This window comes from Anolis carolinensis, chromosome 5 (genome assembly GCF_035594765.1).
Source record: "Anolis carolinensis isolate JA03-04 chromosome 5, rAnoCar3.1.pri, whole genome shotgun sequence".
Lineage (NCBI taxonomy): Eukaryota > Metazoa > Chordata > Lepidosauria > Squamata > Dactyloidae > Anolis > Anolis carolinensis.
Window position 1 is genome coordinate 171,020,066 of NC_085845.1, and position 18,761 is coordinate 171,038,826.

The following is an 18,761-nucleotide window of genomic DNA, read 5'->3' on the forward strand; positions in this document are numbered from 1 at the left end:
CTGGACATTTCGTAAACTAATCTCGTCCACGGAATTGGACCCGCCATCACATAAACCCTTTTGAGGCGCATGCGCCGGGGCGTGCGCTTTGTTGTGTGTATTTATTGAATTTAAAAAGTACTGTACTGTTCTCGAGTTCTGAGATGTCAGCCTGAAATCCAGGCACAAGCTGGACATCTCAGAACGCGACAACGGTGGAACTGATGCAGGGTAGAACTGATGCAGGGCAAGCTAACACTTCCCAACAAAGGATTGATTCCCCCCTCCTCTCCCCAGGCAGGAAGCAGCCAGACTTTGAAGGTGCAAGGCCATTTGATGCAAACCAAGGTGGCCGATTTCAACATTCATACTTGCCTCAGACAAAGAGTTCTTTCTCCCAATATGGACCTTCCACAGATATATAAACCCCAATTTACTTGTTTCCAACAAACCTTGGTACTCCAGGTGTTTTGGACTTCCAACTCCCACCATTCCTAACAGCCTCAGGCCTTTTCCTTTTCCCCCTCAGCCGCTTAAGCGGCTGAGGGGGAAAAGGAAAGGGCCTGAGGCTGTTAGGAATGATGAGAGCTTAACTCCAAAACGCCTGCAGGGAAGGCCCAAGTTGCCCATGCCTGATCTAACCTCAGCATCTCCGACGTAATGGTTGCCTCTTTTTTTCCCCCTTCCAACTTGTGAGGTCTGCGCACGCGCAATGAATTCCCTGCGCAGCGGGGAGAAGGGAAGAGATGCCGATGCCCGCACGCGGCCTTTGGCGGGCGCCACGTGACGCCGACAGCTAGAGCTCCCCCCCTCCGCCCCGCCCCCGCTCCGAGTGGCACGCGCATGCTCACGTCCTCCTCGCTCTGCGCATGCTCACTCCCCCCCTCCCCCCGCGCGCGCTCCAGCCATCCTGCAATGTGAATGTGTTGTCGAAGGCTTTCAAGGCCGGAATCACTGGTTTGGTTGCTGTGGGTTTTCCGGGCTGTATGGCCATGTTCCAGAAGCATGACGTTTCGCCTGCATCTATAGCAGGCATCCTCTGAGATTGTGGGGTCTGTTGGAAACTAGGCAAGTGGGGTTTATATGCCTCGGGAATGTTCAGGGTGGGAGAAAGAACTCTTGTCTGCCTGAGGCACGTGTGAATGTTGCAATTTGCCATCTTGATTAGCACTGAATAGCCTTGCAGCTTCAAAGCCTGGCTGCTTCCTGTCTGGGGAAACCATTCGTTGGCAGGTGTTAACTGACCCTGCACTCATCATACCTTCATACTTTTTAATCTAAATCTAAACCTTTCTACTGCTTTGCACCTACACCTTTATACAGTAGAGTCTCACTTATCCAACATGCACTTATCCAACGTTCTGGATTATCCAATGCATTTTTGTAGTCAATGTTTTCAATACATCATGATATTGTGGTGCTAAATTCGTAAATACAGTAATTACAATGTTACATTACTGTGTATTGAACTACTTTTTCTATCAATTTTTTTTTTTTTTCATGTCAGGAGCAACCGGAGTTGCTTCTGGAGTGAGAGAATTGGCCGTCTGCAAGGACGTTGCCCAGGGGACGCCTGGATGTTTCGATGTTTTTACCATCCTTGTGAGAGGCTTCTCTCATGTCCGCGCATGGAGCTGGAGCTGATAGAGGGAGCTCATCCGCACTCTCCCTGGGTGGAATTTGAACCTGGCAGCCTTCAGGTCAGCAACCCAACCTTTAAGTCACAAGACTTTTATCCCCTAGGCCATCGGAGGCTCCTATCAAATTTGTTGTATAACATGATGTTTTGGTGCTTAATTTGTAAAATCATAACCTAATTTGATGTTTAATAGTCTTCTCCTTAATCCCTCCTTATTATCCAACATATTTGCTTATCCAACGTTCTGCCGGCCCGTTTATGTTGGATAAGTGAGACTCTACTGTACTTCAAGGAGAATAAACTAAACTGGTTTTTGAACTCTTATGTTGTTTTCTGTGATTCACACGAGCCATATTAAACTGATTTGTAGCAGAAGTGTGGGAAGGAACCAAAGGCTGCGTCTACACTAATTTGGCAAGAAGTCTAAAGACCTTGTAAAACCACAACTCCCTGTATTCTTTAGTATTGAGCCATGGCGTTAATTTCACAGTGTAGATCAGGCATGGGCAACTTGGGCCTTCCCTACAGGCATTTTGGACTTAAGCTTTCATCATTCCTAACAGCCTCAGGCCCCTTCCTTTCCCCCCTCAGCCGCTTAAGTGGCTGAGGGGGAAAAGGAAGGGGCCTGAGGCTGTTAGGAATGGTGGGAGTGAAGTCCAAAACACCTGGAGGGGCCCAGTTTGCCCATGCTTGGTGTAGATGCACCCAGGCTGATCTTAGGCAAAGTCGCACTCTCAGCTTCATAAAAAGCCAAGGCAAACTCCTCTGACCGAACCTTGCCAAGAAAATCCTGAGATACGGTTGTTTAATTGGCTTGAAGATACATAACAAGATTCACTTCCTATGTGTTGCTTATTTCTTGGCAGATATGTGTTTATTCTCAGCATTAATACAAATGGAACATTGTTTAGGGAGGGGGAAACATTCTTTTAAAAAAACCCTACATCTACAGAACTGATAGGGGGAAAATGTATTTTCAGATCAAGAATGCTCCTATGCAATATTGACCTCAGATTAGGAAAATAAGCGGGATTTGAAATCTAGAGGAAGAGGAAAGAGGGGTATTGGTGGATGGTGGCTTACAGCTCAGGGGACTCAGCTCAAAGGGGATCCCTTCAAAGAAAGTCCCTGTTCACTTATTTATTTATTTAATACATTTATATCCCGCCCTTCTCACCCCGAAGGGGACTCAGAGTGGCTTACAAATTAAATTTACATACAATATTATATTATTAGCATAGCACAAAACTAAAACAACACAATATGATCATATTCACAGGGTGGAACTAAATGATGGATGCATCTACATTATAGAATTAATACAGTTTGGCACTAATTACAACATCAATGGCTCAATGCTATGGAATTGGATGAGAACAAATTTGCAGCTTTTGCTTGCTGAAAAGGGAAATTGGGAACAGAGTAGGCAGGGCTACCCCAACTGATCTAGATATTGGAGGGTAGGCTATGCCTACATCATATCAAATCCTAAGGTTATCCATTTGCGAAGGAACTAGAACTCTCTGGGTGAGAATTTTAAATACTCCTTACAAAACTACCAATCCCAGGATTATGTAGGGTGTATCTACTCAGGGTTGTTTTATGTTTTCCGGGCTGTATGGCTATGTTCCAGAAGATGGAACATGGCCATACAGCCCGGAAAACATACAACAACCCTGTGATCCCGGCCATGAAAGCCTTCGACAACACATTGTATCTACTCAGTTTGCCCTAGTTCAATGCTATGGAATCATGAGAGTTAGAATTTGGTGGGGTGCCAGTATTCTTTAGCAGAGAAGACTAAAGATCTTACACAACTACAGTTCCCATGATTGCAGTGTAGATGCACCCATCATCTAAAATTGTGCTAAAATGTGTGGTATTGCCTGCTTAAGGCAGCATAGCACTTGTTCTGCCTACTGTCTGTTTTACAGTAAGAACAGACCACAGAACAACAGATTGGTTCAAGATTGGGAAAGGAGCCTTTCAAGGTGAAAGAAGACAGTGCAAAAGTTGGATTGCAGTTAAACATAAAAAATATATTATGGCAACCAGACTGATTGATAGCTGGCAAACAGAGGGAGAAAACATGGAGGCAGTGACAGACTTCATATTTCTAAACATGAAGATTACTGCAGACACAGACTGTAGCCAGGAAATCAGAAGATATTTACTTCTTGGGAGGAGAGCAATGACCAATCTCAATAAAATGGTGAAGAGTAGAGACATCACACTGTCAACGAAGGTCCGCATAGTTAAAGCAATGGTCTTCCCTGTAGTAATCTATGGATGCAAGAGTTGGACCATAAGGAAGGCTGAGCGAAGGAAGATAGACGCTTTTGTACTGTGGTGTTGGAGGACGATTCTGAGAGTGGCTTGGACCACAAGAAGACCAAATCAGTCCATACTCCAGAAAATAATGAAGTACTTTGGCCGTAACAATGCTACCTCTTCCCTCTCTTAAAGGCAACCTATCAACTTTATTGTTCTTTATATACTGCAGAAACCATTTTCCTAAGGTCTATTGAAGCATGCAGTATCCTTATTGTTCTTTGCTTTGCAAGTCTATAGCAGAATATTGGTTTATACTGCCAGTAGTTGGTATATGGGTTCCACTGAAATAATATCAATACTATGCTATGCTTTGGTTTAAATCAGGTTTAAACTTGAGCCCACCAGGTGAGAGTTGAAGTCCAAAACACCTGGAGGGCACAAGTTTGCCCATGTCTGGTTTAAATAGTAGGAAGAGAAAGAAAATGCTTCTTTTAGCCACTGTGTGTCACTGTTACACTGGTGAATAGTAGTTGTTGCTGTGCTGACCAAATGATTTCTGCTAACCCAATTTAAACTTGACATGAAATCCGCAAACTTTGGATTAATCTACTCTTGAGCCACCACAAATAGGATGAGAGGAAGATTCTAGCACTGTGCAGAGGAAAGAATGAATCGAATCCTTTCCTTACAAAAAAAAAAGAAGTCACTGAATTGTTCTGTTCATTTGTGAATCTAATTCTATTCCATGATATATATTATTATCTCACATCAATTAATGCATTTGTGTATTAATTATTCAAGAAGCTTGTGTGGTTCTCGTGCTCATGTTTTAAATCTCAAAACAACCCTTTGAGGTAAAAGATGATGGAAAATAGTGATCTGGCCATATTACCCAGTATTTATTTATTTTTCATGTCAGAAGTGAATTAAGAATACAGTTATAATGAATAAAAAACACAAACAAAGTTAAAAACTTGGCATTATACTAAATTTCCTTTGACCAGAAGCTGGCCACTGGGAGTGCCTCTGGTGTCGCTGTGAGAAGGTCGTCCATTGTGCATGTGGAAGGGTTCAGACCGTATTGTAATATGTGGCCTGTGATTTGCACTTCTCCATACTCCACTTTGTAGCTGCATTTCTGAAGATTGACTCTGCATCTCATGGTGCCAGAGCGCAGTCTGTTCAGCGCCTTCCAAGTCACCATTACCCAGTAAATTTAAACATTAGACAAATGAATGTGGGCTCAAACCTGCAATTTTCTCAATCCTGTTTTAATGGTGTCATACTCTCTGAATTCTACTCTGCTGGCTATATAGAACAAAACTGATTGTTCACATTGTAAACTAATACATGTAATACATTTAATTTTTTAAAAGTCAACATTCAGTAAAAGAGCATTTGCACCTCTGCTGTTGAGCTGAAAATCCACATTCTGCAACAAATAAACTTTGCAACGCATGCATCATCTGCACGCATCATTCGAAAATACATCACACAGTCCTAAATGCTTGGGAAGTGTTCAAGTTAGGATTTTGTGATACAAATGCAGCATATACATCTTGTTTGCTGTGTCATACTGTGTTTTTGTGTCAGTATAATAATAATAATAATAATAATAATAATAATAATAATAATAATAATAAGCGTTTCCCTCAAACAGAACAGTATCTTTTCCTATAAGTATTCTTGTTAGGAATTACAAACTGCAGAATCCCTTTGTGTTAGAAGAGTAGCTGTAGTTGGTTGAATTCCATGTTTCTATTCTAGTGAACAGATAAATCAGAGATTTTGGGCAACTCACTATTCGGCATTTGTAAGCCACCTGGGTCCCAAATTAATAATGAAGCTGGAACTAACCACAACGTATGATTTGATGTAATATAAATATCATCAAAATTTTAAAAAATCCTTTCAGATTATGGATCCCATTAACTTGCAATCTGCTGTTATTTAGAGCTTCATTGAACATGGGCTGTATCTACACTGCTACAAAAGGCAGTTCAAAGTTGTATTATATGGCAGTGTAGATGGGGCCCATGGAAAGCCCTTTACAAAATGTGCGAACCCAAATATTTTTGGTTAATTGGATAACATTATTAGGTCTAAACTAGAAATATAACTAATGAATAAGGAATGAAGAGCCACATCTTTCATGTTTGATTACTCATATTACCTTCCACTGTGCGTGTAGATCCCTCACCCTATTTGCTTGAACTCCAGATTGTAATTTTATTTATTGAAAGCATTTCAACCCATCTACAGATGGAAGAGTTCCTTAACAAAATTTGCAGATAAATAAAGTGCAGCAGCCATTCCATCTGGTTGCAACAAGAACACAGAAGGAAAGCAGGGCCAATATGAGCCCTCCTGAGAAAGTAATTTCATCCGGTTTGGGCTCTCCTCAATCTAGTGCCATCCTAATCTAGATTACTCAGTATAATGCGTTAACGCCATCATGTACTGCTCATGTAGATCTCAGCCTGCAGCAACAGCAACTTTGGGTCAGATGGTAGCAATTTCCCGCTGTGTCACTGCCGGCACATGATATAGCAATGCACTGTACTGACACTGCCAAAATGTTTGTTTTCTGGCTCACCACCAAAGGCAGAAGGAACTGGAAGCATCCACTAAATCTGACGTCAAGAGAAACACACTCTCAGGATGTGTAAAAGCTTTTATTTCCTAACTCAGAAAGCCCAAACAGATTCAGCCTAGGAATATTTATATGAGTTTCTACAGAATAGGGCATAATATCTATGTAATAATAATTATAGGCAAGAAATAAATGGAAGAATTACAGATCAAAAGCTCAGGCTTTTAAAGTAACTGTTATGTTGTTTATACCTTTGTTATATTGTTTTAAATTACTGTTTTAATTACTGTTGTATGTAATGCTATGTTGTTGTTTTTGGGCTAGTCCCTTTGCGGAGATGGAGGCGGGATACAAGAATAAAGTTGTTATTATTATTATTATTATTATTATTATTATTATTATTATATCAATATATGTTAAATTAGGCCTTATATCAAATTGTATATAAAATGTGCTAGACTTAAAAATCCACAACAGCGAGGCTTCTCTGCCTGAATGGTAGTGTAGAAGGGTGCATCTACACTGCAGAATGAATGGAGTCTGACACCACTTTAACTGAGATTTGCAGTTTGGTGAGGCCCCACTACAATCTAGCAGAGAAGTCAGAAGACCTTGTAAAACTACAACTTCATGGAAATTAGCTCAACAAGCCTAGATCTCCAGTGGGTTTAGCGTGGTGATTTGTGTATGTGCTTCCCTGTCAAAGGGTTTGTTTCAAATTTGTCTTGAATCTTAACTAACAGTCTGCAAGAAAAGAATGTGAATAATATATAGCAATATGTAAAATGCATACACCTCTATACAAATACTCTCCCAGGTAATTTAAAATTGCAAGCCAGAAGATATTTGGCCCATTGCCAATATTCAATAAAAGAAATCCAGAAAACATAATCAGCATCATCTTCCAAGAGATTTATTGAAATGTTTCCTCCTTAGACCCCTTTTCTTCTTTTGCTTTTAGTACTGAATTCCTATCTCAAAAGTAGAACAGCAGATGCTCTGGTAAACCAAGGGAAGTAAAGGTCATTTTGTTTCACAGTTGCAGTTCTCAAAGCTTCTATAGACTGAGCATTTCAGTAGAGGTAATTTATAACTGTCTGTCCAGGAGACAGAGTGTGGAATAGACTCCTACGAAATACAAATGGCTGAATCATTTACAAATTGCTAGAAAATGTACTGTGGAGAATAATGGCATTGGGGAAGAGCAATGAACAAGATGACCCCATGGTTATTTTTCTGCCTCTTATCCACCTCTAATTTGTATGATTGCTGCAGTTATCCTTAGCACACTGAATTGGAACCATTTTCTGTTCTTCCAAGGAGCGGCACAATGTCACTAATGATTGTGATAAATTAGAGCAACCAATCTTTTGATACAAATAGACTACACTCAGTGGGACAGCTAAGGGTGATCACAGTTTGTTTTTACTTGTTTTTCCCCACCTCTTTCAACTGTAAGCGTTCAAGGCAAATATCTGACAGATGGAGAGAATGTGTGGTAGAGAGTTAGAGACAAAGGGGCACTTGTTTCCTTGGAGCATGGCAGAGTGTCAAATATTTTAAAGGAGAGCCAATAGTTTTATGAAGACTGAGTAATTTTCTTGTCAAAAGTATAGGCAGTACACAGGCAGTCCCTGAGTTACAAACATCTAACTTACAAAAAGGACTCACAGTTAAGAACAGGGTGAGACAATAGGCAGTAAGAGAATTCTAACCCTAGGAAGAAAAACAGGTTAATGTCCATTGAGTACCAGGGCCTGGACTCTGAAAATGAACCTATGGTTAAAAACAATGGTATTTAAACTGGAAACAGGAAGCCTACAAACTCCTTTGGGTGAGGAGGATTGAACGGAAAGTGGCCTCAATTGGACTATCCACATCCCCTTTTCTCCATCTAGGATTAAAAATGGCACAAGAATCCCTGAAGCAAAGGTTACGGGACATTGTCCTGGGAGGGCTTAGACTAGAGCCTGCTCAAACTCACCATGCTTCTCCAGGCTCTTAAATTTACCATACAGAGAGCCATTTAAGACATACCTAAATACTTAAAAAGCCTTACAGTGATCAAATATAGCAGATTCTTTACAAAGATGAGATTAAACGTATTTCCCTCAGAGCTGCTAAGAGGCAGTCTTGAATTCCTCATTCCCAAAGACTATGCCCCTGTGAGGGAAATGAGGTAGAAACAATAGAACACACTTTATTTCAGTGCCGCTATTACACAGTGCAAGGTAGTCACTTTTCATATGCAATTGTATCCCGTATGACCAGCCATCCCCGACAGGGGATTGTTAGATATCTTTTAGGGGAAAAGTGCCACAGGGTGACCCTCATAGTGGCAAAATTCCTCACAGTGGCAACAAGGCTGAGAAAAAAACTAACCTCGGATAGGGGTATTACTTGAAACCATGTATTTTAATCTTGGAAAATGTATTTCTCCTGAGAGGGAAGAATTTATTAACAACTGTTTCTTTACTGATGAGTCTATGGACTGTAATACATCGGTATGTATGTATATATATACTCCTAGGAAGGGAAATTCATTCCTCAAATTTAACATAGGAAAAGGTGTCTCAAGTGAAGCTTTAGCATCAATCCTTGTTTTCACAACAAGCCAAATTTTTCAAAATCCAATTATCACAGGGACAGAAAGTGAGGTGAGATCTTCTGAACAGGGGGCACAGAGTGCAAAACAAATACCACAGAGGTGTTAACCCTTTCTTATGTTATTCAAAGCTAGAAATATATAGTTTTGGCTGGAGTTACACTTTAAAAATGTACCTGTTCCGACTTACATGCAAATTCAACTTAGGAACAAACCTACAGAACCTATCTTGCTTGTAACTTGGGGACTGCCTGTATATTCTGTCCCACTGCAATCAGAAATTTGCTATATTTTATTTATTATTATTTATTTACAGTATTTATATTCCGCCCTTCTCACCCCGAAGGGGACTCAGGGCGGATCACATTATACACACATAGGGCAAACATTCAATGCCCATAAACACATCAAACAGAGACCGAGACAGACAGGCGCCCCTTTCCTCCTGGTCTGGCGGTGTTCGTGGGAGGGCTGCGGGGAAGGAAGCGGAGCCCCTCACACACATACATAGTGCTATGCTCCCATTTGACTGACGAGTTGGCATTCTGTGGAGACCTGAGATCGCTCAATGTGGCCAGAGGAGAGCCTGAAACGTAAACCCCAGGATTCCATTGGCTGTTGCCATGGTAGTTTAAGTGGAACTATAAGGGCATACTGGCACAGTATGAAAGCATGTTGTTTCTTCCTCTAGTGAGCTCAGGGCACCTGCGGTTTAGATATTGGAGTTCAAGTTGAAGAGACCCCCAATGGCCATCTAATCCAACCCTCTTCTGCCAGGCAAAAACACAATCTGACAGATGGCCACCCAGGGCCCTTCCACACAGCCATAATAACCCACAATATCAAGGAAGATAATCCCACAATATCTGCTTTGAACTGGGTTATCTGAACCCACACTGCCATATAATCCAGTTCAAAGCAGATAATGTGAGATTGTATTCAGCTGTGTGGAAGGGTCTCCAGCCTCTGCTTCAAAACCTCCAAAGAAGGAGACTTTACCACACTCTGAGGCCCCTTCCAAAGCTTTGCTTGTGTTTATAACAATATTTTAATTATTTAATTAATAACTAATTATTAAGGGGGTGCTTTGCTAGTGCTTTTGCTGCACAAAGGCAGAAAGGGGTTGGACTAAAGGGCCCAAGGAATCTCTTCCAACCCTCTTTATTATTTTTATTATGATTATTATGATTATTAACATTGAGGCTGTATTTGTTCTTGTTTTGTTTGTTTTTTACTTCAAAATAAGATATGTGCAGTGTACATAGGAATTTGTTCACAGATTATTATTTTTAAAAAAAATTATAGTCTGGCCCTCCAACGGTCTGAGGGACCATGAACTGGCCCCCTGTTTAAAAAGTTTGGGAACCCTGCTATACGTCTTGTGTATCACCCAAGCTATGTAAACTCGCCTTTTTATTATCTGTAACTTGGCAAGTAACTGGCTCAAATAGACCAAAAGAAAGCATGGAGAAATATCAATTAAGTTGAAATGAACAATTTGCCAGCCAGTAGGTCTTTAATGCTTACATGGGATGGTGGTGAATTCCCCCAGGCAGTAAGCAGCCAGACCTTGAAGCTGCAAAGCCATGAAATGCTCATCAAGGTAGCCAATTGCAACATTCACACCTGCCTCAAACAAGAGTTCTTTCTCCCACCCTGGACATTATTCCACAGATATATAAACCCCACTTACCTAGTTTCCAACAGACCTCACAACCTCTGAGGATGCCTGCGCAAAACGTCAGGAGAGAATACTTCTGGAACATGGCCATACAGTCCAACCCCCCCCCCCCCCCAAAAAAAAAAAAAACCAAAACAAAACCCAACAACAACTCACAGCAACCCAGATTATTTAATGTTTTATTTGTTGACTTAAGACATTTCTGTATCACCTTCAAACCCACAGGGACTCCTGAGGAGGTGACAAATAGTTGCCATCCCAGCTCTGAAAATAGGAGAAAAGTGCACATGCTGAAGTAAAGCCAAAGCATGGGGCAGGCAAGAAAGGGTGTAGCTATCCTAACCAGCTTGTATCCTTTATTATAGAAGGCTGAGAATTCAATTTCTTGTGAAGGAGTGGATGCATAAGCAAAGACTGCTACTTCATTCTGTTAAATTCAATTTCTTAAACAACATGGAACAATATGAAACTGGTGCAATTAGCAAACAATTTCACCCTTGTGGAATAATAATTATCTGTCTAAACATCAACATATATAGCCTATTATCCATTGCAAATATCCCAGTTCTTATATACAAAGTTATGTTAGGATCCAAAGTGAGGGAAACCAATAGAAAATGATTAGACAGCCACAGTTTATTTATAAATTACAAAGAAAATTTAATACATTTTGAAGGATGACACCACAGCAATCAACACAGTCTCTTTAAACACAGTACATTACTTATTTGTTGTATAAAATGCATTGGTTGTGACCCTAAGGCACATGTATAAACTGAATAACAAGCATATTTATGGACAACAAAACCAGCACAGCGTTAATGGGCTGAGTCTACCACAGGGTTTTCGTTGCCAACTACTAACAGCATTCAAGTATCTATAAGGCACAAACAGTTCAGGCACTATTACATAATAAAGGGAAGCAAGCAAGAAAGGGCAAAGTGGAACAGATCTTTCCCTGGATCAACAACACTAACAGCACTGCTTCACTTCCTCTATTTATTCCACCGAAGGTCAGAAGGGCAAACTCATTTTCAGTGAAGCTCTAAGTAGTTTCACAGTGCAAAAGCCACAAGTCATTGAATGATTGTGTCATTATAGGTTTTTTAGGAAGCTATACACAAACCGCATTAACAATTCGCATGTGTTATTCAGCTGTGGAACAATTTCTATACAGTATATCAAAACTTTCTGTGCTGCACCAGCAGTAGATGTGCAGTTTTCGCAATCCAGTATTCATGATGTAGGCTGAAGCCTTATTTTTGTCGCACTACTCTTTGCTTTCCATACTTCCAGATCCATGTTTCAGTATAAGTGCAAGCACATGGCAGAGTCTTATGCAGACTACATTTGCATTGAGATACACTGAAAGCCTTAAGAACTATTTCTCTGACAAAAAGAACACAATGTAAATCTATTTCATGGGCTGCTGCCATGTATTTCTCAAATACAGGAGTTAACTGTAATAAATTGTAATGATTCCCTGCGTTTCCCCCTTACATAATCCTGAAGTTATAAAAATCTGCTGGGTCAATCAAAAGTCTATCTGGTCCGACGTTTTTATTACAGAGTGATCAAGATCACACTGTGAAACTTGGAAGCAGGACATATCTGTAACAGCCCCATCCCACTTTTATTTTGAAGCAGTAGATAACCAGATATCTGCTCTTATAGCAGATATAATATAATATACAGTCATTAATATCCACTGATACTCATGCCCTCTATGAATTTATCTAATTCTCTCTCAATGTTGGTAGCTGCCAGTCTTACCTTCAGAGTGCACAAGTAAATCCAACTCTTATTTTGTTAGAAAGTTTGAGCAAAATCTAGGCTCATGATAGTGAAAAAAAGTTTTAGCTGTTAAAGCAGAGAACTGCTATTTAAAAACTATAAGAGTGTAAGAAAGCAAATGCAAATGATAAGAAATCCAAAAAGTGTGAAAAGGAGTGTTAAAAGGAGAAACCCTGTGTAATGAGACCTGAGATTAAAAAGCATAGATCAGGCATGGAGAACCAGTGTTAAGACCCACTGAGAATGTGTTACTAAAAAGAAAGGAAGAAAAGAGCAATAATACATTCAGTTTGAGATAGAATGGGGAAACAATATTAGCACTGAACTAGGAGTGTTTGACTGAAATATATATACCAGCGATGGCTTACTCCTGGCAGTAACCCCCATTATAGGAAGAAAAAAAAGAGTATAGGATATAGTGCAAATATTTATTTTCCTGAGTGCACATGAATCAGTAACCAGAGTATGCAGCAGGTTCCTAACTCATGTATGTGCATACATAATAGAACATATTGTTCCAGGGGAATAGACGTATGAAACCTGCTTTTTGTCATGGATCCATCACCAGTTCAATATCTGGTTTTCCATGACTGGAGGCTGCTGTGCTCCAAAGTCTTGGGCAAAAGTATTTTCCTAACAACCCACTCAATATCTTTTTAAAAACTAAAGACGTCTGCAATTCATCCGGTGCATATCACTGAGTGCTTGCCATTCAAATGACAGTGTATATGTTTTTGTTTTCCTACTACTACATCATTTTTTTGTATCTGTGTGTCATTTTAACTATTGAGTTTTTTTTTATTAAAAAAATAGAAAGTATTTTCATCAAGCAGCCCAAAAGATTTTATAATCAAGACTAGTTAAAGGGGGAGAATTCTGATAGCAGTATACAGTAAATTTTCTAGACTGTGACATAGGGTTATTCTTTCAAATATGAAAAAATCATATAAAAGCTTCCTTAAATGGCTATCTTGAGTTTGAAAAGTCTGGCAAAGAAATGGGTCAGGTTGTCTAAGGCTGATGGAAACTGATGCTCAATAACACACTGGGGATCACAAAATCCTTATCCCCATGCAGTGATTTAAATTTAAAACAACATGTTTGTGCAGAGATTTTAGTATTTTTTTAAATAAAGCTGCAGATGGGAAAACAAATGGAACTGGCCACCGAGTCTGAGGTTGAACTGCTAACTTCTGTCAAATACATTGACAGAAGGGTTGGAACCTGAAACAAAGAATAAAGAATCACAAAATGTATTTGGAGATGTCTTGGAAAAAATTATGGAATCCCTGTGTTGTCTATTCTAAAAGATATTAAAAACCATTGTTATAAAAAGCAAAAATCACTTGGCTTGCTGATGGCTGGAAACAACTTCATACTGCAAATATGTGCTGTACATTTCTAATACAATCAGTTTATGAAAATGAATTATTTCTTTAAAATATAAAAAAACCTAATAAATTTCACTGTAAAGGCAGGCCTGGGTAAAGCTTCAGATACATCCAGAATACAATTTGAAGAGGATTGAGGCAATTTCCAAGTAAGTGTCATGACTTCCAGCAGAATGAAGGCAGAGATTCTTGCTATCCTAGTCACAGAGTTTCGCTTGGCAGTTAAATTCACAGCATAAATGCTATAGCTGTGACTGAATGCTTCCCCTTAGAATATGGATACTAGAGGGAGACAATTTCCTTCCCATTCTTATACACTGCTAAACTCCACGACATCCATTACAACTTGCCGTTTTGAGAACAAAAGAGATTTATAACAAGCACTCATCCATGTCTAAATCAATATTAAATAATAGCAATTAATTGATAATTACCTAAGACATGACTTCACCCACCCACAGCCATTCAAAACTATAATCGTTATACATTCCCTTGTGGAACAGGTCAGAAGTGTAAACAACGTATGTGACATTTTCTTTTGGATGTACTGTATTGCTAAGCATTCAAAATCTGCGCTGAATCCTGCAAGTCTTCTCCTTTCTGTGCTGATTAGTATTCTATAACAGCAGACAGCTTCTGGTAGGACTGCAAGTAAAAAGCTAAAGTTTAAGGCACTATTAAACTGTAATCTGAACTAGAGGACAGCTGTCTGGAAGATAAATGCACATACACTGAATAAATCTACTGGGCATGTAAAAACTAGCATGAATCTCTCCTGGATTTTTGCTCTGACAACTTTGATATTTTCACTTCTATTATTAGGCACATGAGTCATATAGAAACATATGTACTGTATATGATTTAATGATTGAAGTGCCTGACATACATATACAAATGGAGGACAACAGAAATAATAAAAAATCTGGCGACACTATCAAGACCAAATTATAACATGAATTTCTATGGACTACACCTCAGTCCATCTAATACATGAAGTGCTATGCAAAATTTCTGATTAATATACATGGTTAGGAATGGGATTATAGATAGGAAGATCAGAAGGAAATTATATGTAAATAATATGCTTAGTGAGAATTAAGAGTATTATTGAAACTGCTCATTCACCTAATTGTTACTGGCTTTGGTGAATGCCCAATATTAATAATGTCCCTCTCATTTCATGGTTTTCTCCATTTCATTTACCCTTGATTGCACTGTCTACAATCCCAGCCAAAGCCATGTGTAGTTATGGAAAGCTGAATTTCTAGATGATAAATCCTTAATTTGATGAAATGATATATTGTCCATGAAAATGCATGTAATACATTTGTTTGTTTTTAAGGTGCCACAAGACAATGTTGTTTTGGCTTTAATGGACATACATACATGGATATACCTTTGGAAAATAAATATAATGTTCTTTGTAACAGCCAATCATACATTTTTACCAGCTTTATTATTATATTTGTATACTGTTCAATTTATTGAGAACACAGGAATATGTATTTTCCATGAATTTGTCCAGTTGTCTTTGTCTTCTAAAACAGACCAAATGGTGACCCTGAGTTCCAGAATTAAGAGAGGAATAAAATTCATATGGTGCCTAATTATATAAATATCTATCGTGTTTCCTCTCACTCACCTTTTTTCAATGCTAACAACAACAAATGGCATAATGTCTTATTTGGGAATCACTTCAGTCTGTTGATAGTTTTGGCTGCTCTCTCTTGCATCCAAAGCTTTATCTCTATGTCTTAGTGAGAATTAACTGATATTAGAATTCTTTCCTTCATACACACAATCTCTCTGTTTCGTTGTATTTCATTAAAACTCTAGGTATAAATGGAATGGAATGATAAGTGCTGTTACGTTAATTTAATGACACCTTCATTGCACTAGGACATCTTAATATAATCCACAAAAGAAATAAACAGGCACTGAAATTTTGACTCCATTTTTTCACCCAAATGGAAGTCATAAGAAACAAAGGAGTATTTTATAGGTTTATAAGTTCCCCCAAGGCACTTGCTTTGACAAGTCTGTTAAAACAAGAGATATGAAAAGTGTCACTGTATTATACATAGTAGTGCACAATAATATTCCAATCAACAATCAATGATGCAATAATCTTCTTCTCAGTCTACAGCCAGACAATGGGAAATAGACCTGATCTTCCAGGTCATGTGTTTTATCCTGAATGTAAAGGTACCAGCTCTGTCTTGGAGACTGCAAGCGTTGTACAGACCATTGTGAGGAAATCAGACTGTAAATTTGAAAAAGCCCAGCAGCTTTCCCTAGCAGCTTCCCTTTAGGAGTCTATGTTTTCCTGTTGCGGTTTCTCCTACGTCATGACACCACACAGGCTGAGCGTTTGGCTTTTTCTTCTGGACCGGAGTTTGCACTCATTTTACCTGGATCAAAAAGGAAAATCTGATTAAAGGTTTCCACCACATTTTTTGTTTTAAAATTTCAGGCTGAGCCATGCCTTACAGGATTCTCGCTGTCATATTTCTGCAAATCAAGAGATGAGCCTACATAGACACTAGAAGCAGTTTCTGAAAATACCATCATAGCTGACTACAGGTTGGGTATCTCTTATCCCAAATGCTTGAGACAAGGAGTGTTTAGGATCTCTCTCCCCAAAATACAAACCAAATTTTGTAAATATATACATAATGAAGTATCTTGGATTTACAAATTTCATCAAGCACAAAGTGAAATATTTCAATATATTAACAGAACTGCAGATATCCTTTAATGGAATTGTGTGCACCCAAGTGACTCCTATAACTAAAGCTAAAGAATATGTAAGCATTAGACAAACCAAATTAGTTTAGTTCAAAGTAAAACAATGTAGACAATGGCACATGGGCCAGATTTAGCATTAATGCAGCCACTTCAGGTGCCAAAGGCTGATGACAGGCCCAATAGTTTATCTCAAGATTCCCTGCCTACAGTTCCTTTTGTGAGTTGCTTTCATATACAACTGTGATGCTTTGAAGGCTTAGAGAAATTTCTTTTTTGGACTGTTCCACTCAGAATAACCCAGCCAGTATGCAAGCTCTGATTATTGCTGGCTAGATATGTCATCTAGCAGTTTTCTTCCAATGTGTCATAGAGAATGCCATTGGGAAAAGGTCCCAAACGACATATCAGGCAAAGCATCAGTCAAGCCCAAGCCACATAGTTTAGTAGACCTCACACATGCACATGTTTAACTGAGTTTGTGTAGTTACAGCATTTCGTTCAGCAAAATAGTTGCACTGGGGAAAAAATCCTGTGTTTTCAGCTTTTATTGTTAGCTAGATGTGGAAATGTAAGGAACACAATTTTTTAGAAAGATCTAGTTTTGGGGGAAGAGAATTTGGAGCAATGAAGCAGTTAGAAAAGGAGGTTTAATCCTTTCCTCCCTTGTCACTTGCCCCCTATGAATAGCACACTTATGCGCTATTCAACGCACACTTTAAAGAGACAGGCACATAATGCATAACTCAACTGAGCAATTTCTACCACAGTCCTTCTCCAATGGAGGAAAAAAACATAACTCTCTAAGAGAACACATCTTTTTAGAATTGGGTTGAACAGATTTTAAAAACAGAGGTCTAGTTTCATTGTGTTTTACCATTTGTATGAAGAGCTTTTAGCTGTACAGGCAGTCCTCAAGTTATGAACAAGATAGGTGGTGTTGTTTGGCTGTCTGTGCCCCTGTTCAGAGGATTTCACATCTCACTTTCTGTCCCTGTGAGAACTGGATTTTGAAAAAATTGGCTTTCCAGTGAGAAAGCTTCAGTGGGGACGCCTTTTCCCTATTATAACTCTTTCAGGAGTGAATTTCCCTTCCAAGGGGTAGGTTTATCTCACACCCTGTTGTCTCACCCCCATTCTTAATTATGAGTTATTTGTAAGTCAGATGCTTGTAACTGGGGGACTCCTATATTTGTTTTTAAAAGTTGTACATCATCCTAAATTCCATTTTGGGATAAAGACAATAAGTAAACAAAAAATTTCTATATTAATTCGAGTACTAAGCACTTTCTATGAATTGCTATCTGTAAGCTTTCATTGCTGAAATAATAAATATGAAAATGTGTTGCTGTGAGTTTTTCAAGCTGTATGGTCATGTTCCAGCAGCATTCTCTCCTAACATTTCACCGGCATATTTTTTTTTGCCTTTAAATGAAATTGTTCTCATTTATTTTTCATACTGAAAACTCTGGTGACTACACTCACTGGAACTAGATATCTCTGAAAGATAAAGCGGAGATATTTCAGAGCAGGAATTGGCAACTGAACGGTTATAAATCAAATGGAGGCTTTCGTAATTTACATTTTATTAAAGGTAGGTAAACAGAACATATCCTCTGTTATGTTCTGATTGTGTCACTAGGGGTTGCTGTGTGTCCTTTCATCAATGTAATAAGCTATCGCAAAACATAATTTATTTTCTATCTACTGAGAAACAATACTGCTAAAGTGTATTACTTCATGTAGGCTTGCTCCAAAAATATAGGCCCTATCGTCAAAAAGGGCCTCAAAATGCTTTAAGTAAGTAAACTCTCTGTTGACAATTCATGTTCTGGTATGTGCAACTCTAGTACTTCGATCTAACTTGTCTACACTAAAACTTCCAAAATATCTAGCTAGAATTTCCTCTTATAGTATTTCACTTTTTCTTCCTCAACGGTAGAGGACTTCCTCTTATATGTAACAGAAATGAAAACCTTATTCCAGCTTTCTTCAATATAGTTTCTTCCACATGAGTTGGACTTCAGCTTCCACTGGTCCAGGCAGCATGGTGAGGTTTA

At 39.0% G+C, this 18,761-nt stretch overlaps 1 protein-coding gene and 1 long non-coding RNA gene across 2 annotated transcripts in view; one reads left to right on the forward strand and one right to left on the reverse strand.

Moving 5' to 3' along the window:
• Window positions 1-879: 879 nt before the first annotated feature.
• LOC134299612 (uncharacterized) lies at window positions 880-6,865 on the forward strand. Its single transcript, XR_010006841.1, has 2 exons — window positions 880-1,031; window positions 3,553-6,865. It is a non-coding gene; the product is annotated as an uncharacterized LOC134299612 (long non-coding RNA).
• A 9,266-nt stretch (window positions 6,866-16,131) lies between these two features.
• Window positions 16,132-18,761, reverse strand: part of fam83f (family with sequence similarity 83 member F) — a 34,109-nt gene continuing 31,479 nt past the window's right edge. The window contains exon 5 of the mRNA XM_008110731.3: window positions 16,132-16,367. Within this exon, the coding sequence (XP_008108938.2) occupies window positions 16,303-16,367 (65 nt within the window). The 3' untranslated portion in view covers window positions 16,132-16,302. The remainder of the gene's footprint in view (window positions 16,368-18,761) is intronic.